General features: G+C 44.1%; 1 protein-coding gene across 1 annotated transcript in view; it reads left to right on the forward strand.

Annotated features, from left to right (window-relative positions):
- Positions 1–12956, forward strand: part of pcca (propionyl-CoA carboxylase subunit alpha) — a 572168-nt gene that overhangs the window by 220333 nt on the left and 338879 nt on the right. The window contains exons 13-14 of the mRNA XM_070891406.1: positions 7455–7598; positions 8147–8221. Of these exons, the coding sequence (XP_070747507.1) occupies positions 7455–7598; positions 8147–8221 (219 nt within the window). The remainder of the gene's footprint in view (positions 1–7454; positions 7599–8146; positions 8222–12956) is intronic.

Here is a 12956-nt window from a genome sequence, read left to right on the forward strand (position 1 = left end):
TCTTAGAAATCACCAGCAGGCAGGAGCACAAAGAGATCGATCACACCAGGAAGCCACTTGGCCAGGGCTAGGGCCAGGCAGGAGAACTGATAGAAATCACCAGGATTTCTATCAGTTCTACTGCTTGCCCCTAGCCCTGGCCGAGTGGCCTCCTGGTGCGTTGTCCCGCCCCTAGCCCAGGCCGAGTGGCCTCCAGCACCTTCCCAGGCCAAGTGCAGTTTGAAGATGAAGGTAGGAATTCAATTTTTTACTTCTTATAGAATTGTTAGTAGTTTTTGTTTGCAAACATTGCTAAGGGTAAGGCTTGGTTGGTTTAGGTGCAGGTCCTCTCCGCTTCCCGCTCCTATCCCAGGCCGAATGGCCTCCGATGTACCTACCTACGCTGATTTCTTGAACTCTCCGCAAGGGTTTTCTGAAGTGGCCACATAGGCTGGCCTAAGTAGAAATGGAGTAACTATTAGCTGGCCAAGGTTGCCTAAATGGGCAGAACTGGCGTAGGTGGCTGGTAACGCCCCCTTTTGAGAAAAAAAAACGAACTTAAAAAAAATATAATTAACTGAGTTACGCTGGTGCAAATTGATTGGGGAAACTGGGAATTTTTAAGTTATGCCAGAAAAAGCAGGTTACTCCAAAAAAAAAATGGAGCAACTCCTGGCCAAAATTGAGCCCATTATCTCTTAAGTAATTGGGCAGCATCCCATTGTTGTTGTACCTAAGTCAGATGGTAATGCTGATGCTTTGTCCAGGTTGACATCCCCATCACAAGTTACACCCGATAGGGAAGAAGTGTTCTATTTTTCATACATTGATGAACTGTCAGTCACAACTGAAGAGATTGGTAGAGCAACCAAATGTCACCCACTTATGTTAAAAGTTGTATGATTACATAGCAAATGGCTGACAAAACCAAGTATCAGAGAAAGATATTCATCCATTCTTCATTTGTAGGAATAATTTATCAGTGGATAAAGATTGTATCATGTGGGGTGCAAGAGTGGTAATCCCAAATAAGTTTAGGTCCAAATTGTTAGGAGATCTTCATGACCACCTAGGAATGTGCTTGACCAAATGTTTTTTATGCAGTTACTTATGGTGGCCAGGTTTAGATAAAGATGTAGACTACATCGTTAGTCAGTGTACAACATGTCAATCGGTAAGCAAGAAACCACCATCAGTACCATTACAGCCATGGAAATGGCCTCCCAGGGTGTGGCAAAGGTTACATGTAGATTTTGCTGAGCTAGAAGGACAATTGTTCATTGTGATTGATAGCCATTCGAAGTGGGTAGAGGTGTTTCCTATGTGGAAAATAACAACAAGTAAAACACTAAATTTGCAAATTTACAAAGATTGGTTTCTTCATATAGCCGCCCAAAAGAAATTGTGTCTGATAATGGGCCGCAATTCTGTTCAGAAGAATTTGCACAGTTCACGAGCAGAAACGGTGTGAAACATACCAAGGTTCAACCATACCACACTGCTTCAAATTGTGCAGCAGAGCACACAGTTCAAATTGTAAAACGTGCCTCCAACAAGCAAATATTGGTTTCAAATCCAAAGAAACGGCCATTGGCATTGGTCCACAAACTAGCACATTTTCTGATTACTGACAGCTCATCAATGTATGAAAAATAGACAGTGGACAAGGGAGAACCAATGGATGTGGTGTATTTGGAATTTCAAAAGGCTTTTGACAAGGTCCCATACAAGAGATTAGTGTGCAAAATTAAAGCACATGGTATCGGGGGTAATATATTGGCGTGGATAGAGAACTGGTTGGCAGACAGGAAGCAAAGAGTAGGAATAAACGGGTCCTTTTCAGAATGGCAGGCAGTGACTAGTGGGGTACCGCAAGGTTCAGTGCTGGGACCCCAGCTATTTACAATATACATTAATGATTTAGATGAAGGAATTGAATGTAATATCTCCAAGTTTGCAGATGACACTAAGCTGGGTGGCAGTGTGAGTTGTGAGGAGGATGCTAAGAAGCTGCAGAGTGACTTGGACAGGTTAGGTGAGTGGCAAATGCAGTATAATGTAGATAAATGTGAGGTTATCCACTTTGGTAGCAAAAACAGGAAGGCAGAATATTATCCAAATGGTGACAGATTAGGAAAAGGGGAGGTGCAACGAGACCTGGGTGTCACGGTACATCAGTCATTGAAAGTTGGCATGCAGGTACAGCAGGCAGTGAAGAAGGCAAATGGCATGTTGGCCTTCATAGCGAGAGGATTTGAGTATAGGATAGGGAGGTCTTACTGCAGTTGTACATGGCCTTGGTGAGGCCACACCATAACGGGGAACAAAGAAATGGCGGACCAATTGAACAAGTACTTTGGTTCGGTATTCACGAAGGAGGACACAAACAACCTTCCGGTTATAAAAGGGGTCGGGGAGTCTAGTAAGGAGGAGGAACTGAGGGAAATCCTTATTAGCCGGGAAATTGTGTTGGGGAAATTGATGGGATTGAAGGCCGATAAATCCCCAGGGCCTGATGGACTGCATCCCAGAGTACTTAAGGAGGTGGCCTTGGAAATAGTGGATGCATTCACAGTCATTTTCCAACATTCCATTGACTCTGGATCAGTTCCTATAGAGTGGAGGGTAGCCAATGTAACCCCACTTTTTAAAAATGGAGGGAGAGAGAAAACAGGGAATTATAGACCGGTCAGCCTGACATCGGTAGTGGGTAAAATGATGGAATCAATTATTAAGGATGTCATAACAGTGCATTTGGAAAGAGGTGACAGATAGGTCCAAGTCAGCATGGATTTGTGAAAGGGAAATCATGCTTGACAAATCTTCTGGAATTTTTTGAGGATGTTTCCAGTAGAGTGGACAAGGGAGAACCAGTTGATGTGGTATATTTGGACTTTCAGAAGGCGTTCGACAAGGTCCCACACAAGAGATTGATGTGCAAAGTTAGAGCACATGGGATTGGGGGTAGTGTGCTGACATGGATTGAGAACTGGTTGTCAGACAGGAAGCAAAGAGTAGGAGTAAATGGGTACTTTTCAGAATGGCAGGCACTGACTAGTGGGGTACCGCAAGGCTCTGTGCTGGGGCCCCAGCTGTTTACACTGTACATTAATGATTTAGATGAAGGGATTAAATGTAGTATCTCCAAATTTGCGGATGACACTAAGTTGGGTGGCAGTGTGAGCTGCGAGGAGGATGCTGTGAGGCTGCAGAGCGACTTGGATAGGTTAGGTGAGTGGGCAAATGCATGGCAGATGAAGTATAATGTGGATAAATGTGAGGTTATCCACTTTGGTGGTAAAAACAGAGAGACAGACTATTATCTGAATGGTGACAGATTAGGAAAAGGGGAGGTGCAAAGAGACCTGGGTGTCGTGGTACATCAGTCATTGAAGGTTGGCATGCAGGTGCAGCAGGCGGTTAAGAAAGCAAATGGCATGTTGGCCTTCATAGCAAGAGGATTTGAGTACAGGGGCAGGGAGGTGTTGCTACAGTTGTACAGGGCATTGGTGAGGCCACACCTGGAGTATTGTGTACAGTTTTGGTCTCCTAACCTGAGGAAGGACATTCTTGCTATTGAGGGAGTGCAGCGAAGGTTCACCAGACTGATTCCCGGGATGGCGGGACTGACCTATCAAGAAAGACTGGATCAACTGGGCTTGTATTCACTGGAGTTCAGAAGAATGAGAGAGGACCTCATAGAAACATTTAAAATTCTGACGGGGTTAGACAGGTTAGATGCAGGAAGAATGTTCCCAATGTTGGGGAAGTCCAGAACCAGAGGTCACAGTCTGAGGATAAGGGGTAAGCCATTTAGGACCGAGTTGCGGAGGAACTTCTTCACCCAGAGAGTGGTGAACCTGTGGAATTCTCTACCACAGAAAGTTGTTGAGGCCAATTCACTAAATATATTCAAAAAGGAGTTAGATGAGGTCCTTACTACTAGGGGGATCAAGGGGTATGGCGAGAAAGCAGGAATGGGGTACTGAAGTTGAATGTTCAGCCATGAACTCATTGAATGGCGGTGCAGGCTAGAAGGGCCGAATGGCCTACTCCTGCAACTATTTTCTATGTTTCTATGTTTCTATGAATATTGTGTACAATTTTGGTCTCCTAATCTGAGGAAGGACATTCTTGCTATTGAGGGAGTGCAGCGAAGGTTCACCAGACTGATTCGCAGGATGGCAGGACTGACATATGAAGAAAGACTCAATCGACTAAGGTTATATTGACTGGAATTTAGAAGAATGAGAGGGGATCTCATAGAAACATATAAAATTCTGACGTGATTGGACAGGTTAGATGCAGGAAGAATGTTCCCGATGTTGGGGAAGTCCAGAACCAGGGGACACAGTCTCAGGATAAGGGTTAAGCCATTTAGGACCGAGATGAGGAGAAACTTCTTCACTCAGAGAGTTGTGAACCTGTGGAATTCTCTACCACAGAAAGTTGTTGAGGCCAGTTTGTCAGATATATTCAAAAGGGAGTTAGATGTGGCCCTTACGGTTAAAGGGATCAAGGGGTATGGAGAGAAAGCAGGAATGGGGTACTGAAGTTGCATGATCAGCCATGATCATTTTGAATGGTGGTGCAGACTCGAAGGGCCGAATGGCCTACTCCTGCACCTATTTTCTATGTTTTTATGTAATACTCTTCATACAACTACTGGTAGAACACCAGCAGAGTGGCTTCTCAAACGACTACCACGAACCAGGTCCATGTTGTTAAAGCCAAACTTGGCACAATCAAGACAGAAAGAGAATCATGGTAGAGGTAGAGTAAGAGAGAGAAGTGTGAAATTGAATCAGAAGGTGAGTGTGAAGAACCATCACCATAAATGGTTAAAGTAGTTACCAGGAAGAGTAGTGAAGATATGTGGTCCTCGCACATATTTGTTCAAGATGTTTGATCATGGACAGGTTAGGCTTGTTCACATTGATCATATTTTATCAACTGATGTGGAAGGAGTTGAAAGTTGGAATGATTCGATTATTTCTGTTGAGTCAGATAGTCTTGTTACATGTAGAGTACCAGTAACATATCCAACATCAGATATACTAAAAACAAGTCCAAGAGAATGTCAGAATTTAAGGCTGAGTCCGACTCAGAAAGATAAAAGTCTACAGTTGTCGAGTCCAAATGTAGATCAGGGTTTGCCCTTGGAGAAAAACTCACCTCAGGCTCAGCCTAGAATGAGTTCTCGGTGTCCTGGCCAATATTTATCCCGACATCACCAAAACAGATGAGCTAGTCATTTTCACATTGCTGTCTGAGGGAGCTTGCTGTACTTCTAAAGTACTTCATTAACTCTTTGGGACGTCCTAAGGTTGTGAAAGGCGCTTTATAAATAAAAGTTCTTATCTTTTTATGCATTTGACCAAGTTGCTGACCAATTGAAGGTGATGGGTTCTACCCCAGGGTCTTTCTCCCAAGCTCGTTGTGAATTGCTGTTCTGTCTTTCACCTTGTTGAATGTCTGGAAAACTTTGGTTGCAAAGTGAATTTTTTTTGGTTTCTTACTCGATGATGTTTTATAGCTCTGAGGGATCCAAAGGCAGCCAACCATCTATGAAATGGTTCTTTAATTCCTCCCACCCTCCCTGTGAATTTCAAGAACCTACATTTATGGGGCCGCATGCATTGCTGCTTTTTGTTGGAATGTTTTGATAATCATCCCAGGTGACCATTTCTTAATGTGGTACCTTTTGAATAGTGAGCTTCAGCTGGCTAATCTACCATTCTGGGCAGCACAGATGAGCCCTATCCACTTCTCCTCATTCTCCAAATGCTGCATACATGCACTTTCAGCAGGGTGTCACTGGATCTCAATCAAGTGCTGGAGCCTCAGCCGGATTCTCTCCTTTTGATATGTATGGCTGAAAAACCACAGTAGGCAATGCACCAGTGAACTGAGCCACTGAGAATTGGTTCTGAAGACTTCATGTAGCAATGTCATGGCTAGTGAGCAGTTTTTTGGAAGGCTATATCTTACAGCTCCTTTTCTGGTCATGCATTCTTTTTTTTGATGAAACATTCATCATTTGACCAGCTTGGGCCAACTGGGAGAGGTGGTCAGTCCAGCTAGTATTATAAATATTGAAACCCACTGAGAATCTTGTGTAGTATTTTTGCAACAAAATGAAAATATACATTGGGACAGTTCAGCGGTATTGCTGAAGCATAAAATAAGTTTTGTGATTTTTCGGTGCAGTATTTATCATATGCAACTTTCGGAATACAGAGAAGACAGTTTTGACATGGTCGAAGTTTTGATTGCTAAAATTGAGTGCTGTTGCCCGATAACTAAATTATCCTTTAAAAGAATTAAATGTGTGTGCTTGTTCCGCAGTCCCATTTGCCAGATTTACACTATACAAACTGTTTGCTCTTTAAGTAATGACTTTTATTAGAAAAATGTCAAAATGTCAGTTAATTATGAAGAAAATTTCCTTGGAATAAAAGCCCGTACTGAGTTAATTGCACCATCTGCTCTGTATATACTGAGCCAGTCTCTGCTGAAATCGCCCAGTAAACAAGTGTCTGGTAACATCTTGCTCGACATTAAAAATGGTAACATTGGAGTTTTACCTGGATATCAGCACATTCACTTCTATCCAGAAAACCCACAATGATTTTTTTGAAATGCAGCCATCTGATTTACATGGTTTCAAATGTCAAGATAAAAATGCTTGCTTTTTTACTCCCCTGCTATATCCATTCTAACTGAGGTTAGAGACCTAGACTGGCCAGTGTGTGTATTCAGACTGGGTATTCCCTTAACAGCATCATGCGAAGCTGTTAGCAGCAATTTGCTGATAGCACAGTGACTGCATTGGTTCAGCCCAGCTATTGTGCATGCTAAGCACTGCACAGTTTAGTCTGGAGGGAAAAAAAACTGAAGGATCCATCTGCTCATTTCTGCTGCACTGGGTTGATGTAAGATTACATTAATCTGGTTGCTTGTCAGGACAGGTTAAGGAAAGCAGGCAAATGGGTGAGATTTAGGATAAACTGTTCGTCAGGAAATCACAAAACACTTCAGAGCATATAGTGTTAAGTAACAGAGCAGACCTATCATCAGATGCTAATAACCATTTTTTAAAACCATACAGGATTACATAGCTGTTTTGTGTGCATGTGCGTGTGTATATGTGTGTGTGGTGTGCATGTGCGTGTGTATATGTGTGTGTGGTGTGTCTGCGTGAGAGTGTGTGTGAGGTTGTGTTTGTATGTGTGAGTGTGTACGTTTCCATGTGTGAGGGTTTGTGTGAGGGTGTGTGTATATGTGTGTGTGGTGTGAGTGTTTTCTATTCCCTGTTTTTGTTTAACGTCTCCATTTACTGATCATGAAATAAGAAGCGATGGCTGGAGTAACAGTCTTGTCGTTGGCTGGCGAGCTCGAGCACTATCCAGCTTTGTGTAGATTTTCTTCTTTCGTTGTTTTCCCTTAATGACTGGCAATTTGTGACCTTGCAGGTTGAGCATCCTGTCACCGAATGCATTACTGGCCTGGACCTAGTCCAAGAAATGATCCGCGTTGCCAAGGGTTACCCACTTTGCCACAAGCAAGCTGATATTCCCATCAATGGCTGGGCAATTGAATGCAGAGTGTATGCAGAGGTAAATTTTAGTTGGCATCACAGTTCGTGCCAAATGCCATCTGATGGATTTAGACCTGGGATAGACTTGTTTAGCCATTAAGTTGGAATATAAAATTAATAAGCAGACGCTTGATATCACTAGTGCTAGATATTGCAGGTTGCACAATAGCTTGCCCTCCCTCCCCCCTCCCCTCCCCCCTCCCCTCCCCCAGCTTCCCTAAACTTTAGTTCTTTTCCTTCCATAAAGTGATTCTTGCTTAATTGCCTCTGACATCCTGAAGGCTTTGTGTTGTTGCTTTCTCTCTTGTCTTTAAAGGCACACTAATAATTTTGTAACTTGTTATGCTAATCAGGAAACCGATGCAAATCTTTTGACCTGGAGAGATGTTTATTGGTCATTTGTTCGGTGATAAAAATGAGAAGTGAAAAGGCTCCTTGCGTAATTTAATGCCTTAAGTGATCAAAAATAGCCCCGTCAATGGCTCCAGCTTGTATGAACAGTTAACCTTGTTTCCTGTGTTTTATTTTAAAGCTAATGCTTCCTCTTGTTTGAACTTCCTTTTCTAGGATCCCTACAAATCTTTTGGACTGCCTTCGATTGGCCGTCTATCGCAGTATAAAGAGCCGTTGCACGTGCCCAATGTAAGTTATCTGAGTACCGTGTTGTTTGCTGAGTGTCTTCTGATGAAAGCCACAGCTGTTTTTATATATTTAAACAAAATCAGTTATGACTTCTTGGTGAGATACGAAAACATTAGTAACCTTGTAATTTATTTCTCCAGTTTAACTAAAAGAATAATATCGGGAGGCGTTTAGTAAATGTCACATGCATTGTTTGAAGAATAAAGGTTACTGGAAGTAATTGAGTTTTTTTTAGATTGCACTTTCCAAAGGAATGCCAGTCTGGAACCGCCACATGGTTTCCGCCCGATTAACGGCTTAAACCGGGTGGGACCAAGTCAAGTTGCGTGAAAGGTTGCGGAATTTTAGGCGTAAGTGAGTCACGCCCATAATTGCATTTCGCCTAAGTATCCGCGCGATCTTTTAAGTACGTTCAACAATCTCTTCCCCCTATCCAGGCCCCATCCACAAAACTGGTCAATCCCCACCCCGCCCCCCCCCCCACCACCGCTATGTTGGAAAGTCAAGTTTCAACCAATTACGCTCGTTCAAGGGCTTTCATTGAATTGCACTCATTCAGATCCTCAGAAACACCCATGGCCACATTAATCCAATGTTAATCACCTGACTGGCAAGTCAGTTGAAGCCACGAGTCCTTCCCTGCTGCTGCAGAAATCAGTCAATTCGTTTAAAAAGTTGATGAGTGCCTCAATTCATGGCCATCCTGCTCCTCTTTTTGAAGCGGAGCACAGTTTGAATTGTGATTCCAAGTGAAAAAGTAACATGACTAAAGCCCATACATTCAATGGAACTATTTCAGTAACATTTATTAAAGAAATTTACATCCGATATAGTGATGGAAAAGCAAAGAAAATGTCACAGAATTCCAAAATGACCATCCTAGTTGATAAAGACGGTTCCCAAACTCATTCGCTGCAACACTGTAATTAGGGATTTCGATCGATTGCGCTGCCTGATTCGCAGGAGGTTTGACCTTTGGGCTATGTTTAACGAGTTTGCGCAGAAACCTGGGCGCAATTTCACCTTGGCCGAACAGGAGGATTCTGACCGCAATTGCCGATTGTACCCCTGGCGGAAACTCCAGGTCGTCATCTTTGAAGTTTCATATTTTAAAAAAGAAAACATAATTGCCTTTCTGATACACGGAAGTGCAGGAAAATACAGCAACTGCTTTTTTGGCCGAATGAGAACGCCATTTGCCTCTAGCTAAAATGATGTCAAACCTTTTGCCCTTGCAAGTTTTGCAATTTGCAGTTTTTAAAACGTGCAACCTGTTGAAAGCACAAGTGATAATGGACATATTCTAACCCCTACAGTTCTTGTCCCACCAAATCCTCCTTCAATTAATGCTGCAGCAGGAGTTTTATGTAATAACACTTACGCTTGTAAGACATCAGCATAAAGAAAAAAAACAATTAAAATGCCTTAAATGTTATGCTTACTGCTGTTATTTGCTTGTGTGAATGTTGCATGTCAGCTAAATGGACCAAGTAACAGATAACGTGATTGGGTGCAGGGGAGTGCGCACTAAGCTTTGTCTATCATTATTGCTGGGAGCAATCAAATTGATGCCAGCGGGACAGTAGATGCTTTTGACAGCTGTAATTATGTATCTCCATGGTGATCACTTTTGGCCTGTCATGGAAGCCCGCAAGCCCCCTCCCCCTGCAAACATTTAATCAGATTGTTCTGTCACTTGTCAGGTAAACAAGGCAGACTGGGAGTAGTGCTTAGGGGAGAGGTGAATAGAAAATGAAGGGTGGGGAGACGCCTGATAGCTTCACGTAGCTTGTCAGGGTACCGATAAGCAGAATTTTTAATTACGCTGGAGGCTCCGCAACATTGCGAAAACAGATTATGTTGAGTGGGATCTGACATTTATCCTGCTCTTGCGTTATCTTCATTCTGTTTCATATCAATAAGGTGACAGTTATTTTTCATGTGAGGGGTTTTGACAAGTAGCTGAGTGCGCGATACAGTTAAGTTTTCTCACTTAACGTGTAGGTCATGTCCAGTTCTTTCCTCTCCTCTCGTGAAAACGCCGAGTTGTAGCGATGAGGTGGGCCAAATGTCGATTTTGGAAAGTTAAGAATACTAAAGCAATTGTTCCAATTATCACGTTAACAGAATGGTGCACCGATGATACTTTTCAGTCCAATTATATCCTTCATTTGTGAATGAATGAAAAATATTTTTAACCCTTTGGGGATTGCAGATCTCTCAGAACAACTCTCCAGCATCCCCATTAGTAGTACTTTTTTGTCTCCACATTCCTTTTTGTTTCGCTGGGAGGATGTTGCACACTCATCACTGAATGAAGGACAGGCCCTCGCCGCGGCACTAGAACCAGTGGATGATGAGCAAGATCTTCCACAGCATGACGAGGATGAGGAGGAGGAGGAGGAAAATCAGGGGGAGCAGGAAGACGCTGGTATTAATGAGACGGTGACATTGAATTTTGAGGAGGTGGTGCCGGAGGACAGGCATGTACGCTTTCGAGGACGCTACGAAGGAAGCGACATTTCGTGGTTGTCCAGCCTCCGATGTCATGGTGGGTCCCACACCGAGGGTACGGGTGACGAAGGGAAGGAGAGCTCAACACCACTCTCCTGAAATGCATGATACACCAGAGGTGGCAGAGCTCATGGGAATGAATGGGGAGAGCATTGAGCTAACCAGATCGCTCATTGAGAGCAGCAGAAGTAGCAGGACTGCTGCGAGGAATGGAAGCAACACCGTCGGCAGGAGTCGCAACGTTGTCGGGAGAGATTAGGGAGGGAATATCCGAGATAGCTGGTGCAATACGGGAACACGCCCAGGCTGTCATTACCCAGCAGCAATTGACGGCATCAATTAATGTCACTCTCACTCCAATCCCTAGACCAACCAAAGAGGCTGAAGAGGCCCAAGCCGGGCCTTCCAGATTGCCGTCTCCTGTGTCTGTTAACCAAGAAGTGCAGCGTCGTACCCGCGACAGTAACACCGGCAATAGGGCTAAGGCTGTGCCACGGCCAAGGGTAGTGGCAAGTGCAAGAGGGGCGAGGGCGGGCAGTGCGGCGGTGTTTGAATAAGGGGAGGAGAGATGGCTGCAGCTAAAGTTTGTTTGTTGTTGTTCTTTTGTTCCTTTATTGTTATTTCAATGATTTTAATTGAAAAGTTTAAAGTTTGATGCAATTTTTAGTTTATTAAAGTGCAGTACCGCTGTATAAATGTTTAATAAACTGAATTATTTTTTCAAGTAAACCATAATCTTGTACATTATTATTTCAAGTAAACCGAAATCATGTACATTATTTCTTCAAGTAAACCAACACAACATTATGTACATAATATTTTAAGAATAACAGGTGCAAATCGTCAACATGGTGGGACACAATGATCAAACGTGCGGTTCAGCCTTCATGCTGCAAAGCATTCAAGGATTAGCTGATGCAACACTCTTGCAATGGTGTAAGGTCCATGAGGCCCCCTCCTCCGCCGTCATCATCGTCCTGCGGGTTGAAGTGCTGGCATGGGTTCTCTGTCTTTCTCCTGCTGCTCCTCCTCCTCGTCAACCTCCACCCCTCCCCCCCCTCTCGCTTGAGGTGGCTCTTCAATGTCCAGTGCCTGTTCCCTCATGCTGGCTAAGTTGTGCAGCATGCAGCACACGACAGTGAAGCGACCAACCTGGTCAGGGGAGTATTGCAGGGAGCCTCCAGAGTGGTCCAGGCATCGGAAACACTGCTTTAGCACTCCAATTGTCTTCTCGATGATGTTGCGTGTGGCTATGTGGCAGATATTGTAGCAACGATCGCCTTCTGTCCGCGTTTTCGGAGGGGGTCATGAGTCAGGTGGCGAGCCCGTAACCTTTGTCCTCCAGCATCTAGCTCTGCCATTCTGGCTACTGCTGAAACATAAAAGATACAGCGCTCTCGCGTAAGATGAAAGCATTATGGATGCTCCCTGGATATTTGGCATCCACTGCCATGATACGCTGCATGTGGTTGCACACAATCTGCATGTTTAGGGAGTGGAACCCTTTTCGGTTCTGGTAAACCTCCAAATCGTCTAAAGGTGTTCACAGGGCACTATGCGTACAGTCAATGGCGGCCTGTATCTTGGGGAAGATAGCAATTCTTGAGAAGCCGATAGCCCTTTCATGCTGTGCCTCCCTGTTCATTGGGCAGTTGATGCCTGAAAGGAGCAGGAGGCATTAAAGGCAAGTGCTGCCGTCACCTTCACCTCTATGGGCAGTGCAGTCCTCCTCCCAACTTCTAGGCTGTACGTTCGCCTTTATAAGCTGGCATATCTCTGCGACCACCTCCTTTTGAAAGCATGATCACCTCTCTCTGTGCACACGGTCTGGGTAAGGTCTCCTCCCCATCAGTCTGCGAGCTCTCTAATGCCTCAGATATTGCTGCCTAATTAGCCGCCTTTCAAAAAGCAAGCATGCACTGTTAGAAATGCCCCCATTGCTTAAATTTGCATCTCAACAAATTCAGTACTTACGAAAAGCAAGCACACACAGCCTTCCCTCCAAAAGGTTGACGTCCTAGTCGATCGGACCTGCTCTGCACATGCGCAACACTCGATTTGAAGCTTGGTTTCCAGGGTAACGTGACGCACAATTGAGAGTCAGCAGAGATTTTGGCCAGAAATACAACATAGAAAATCAACACTGGCGGGGGTAAAAATGTACAAATTTGCACCGAACTGTTGACGTCCCATCTCCTTCGCTGTTCACCGGCTGGGCTCG

Source organism: Pristiophorus japonicus, chromosome 10, assembly GCF_044704955.1.
Source record: "Pristiophorus japonicus isolate sPriJap1 chromosome 10, sPriJap1.hap1, whole genome shotgun sequence".
Taxonomy (NCBI): Eukaryota; Metazoa; Chordata; class Chondrichthyes; family Pristiophoridae; genus Pristiophorus; species Pristiophorus japonicus.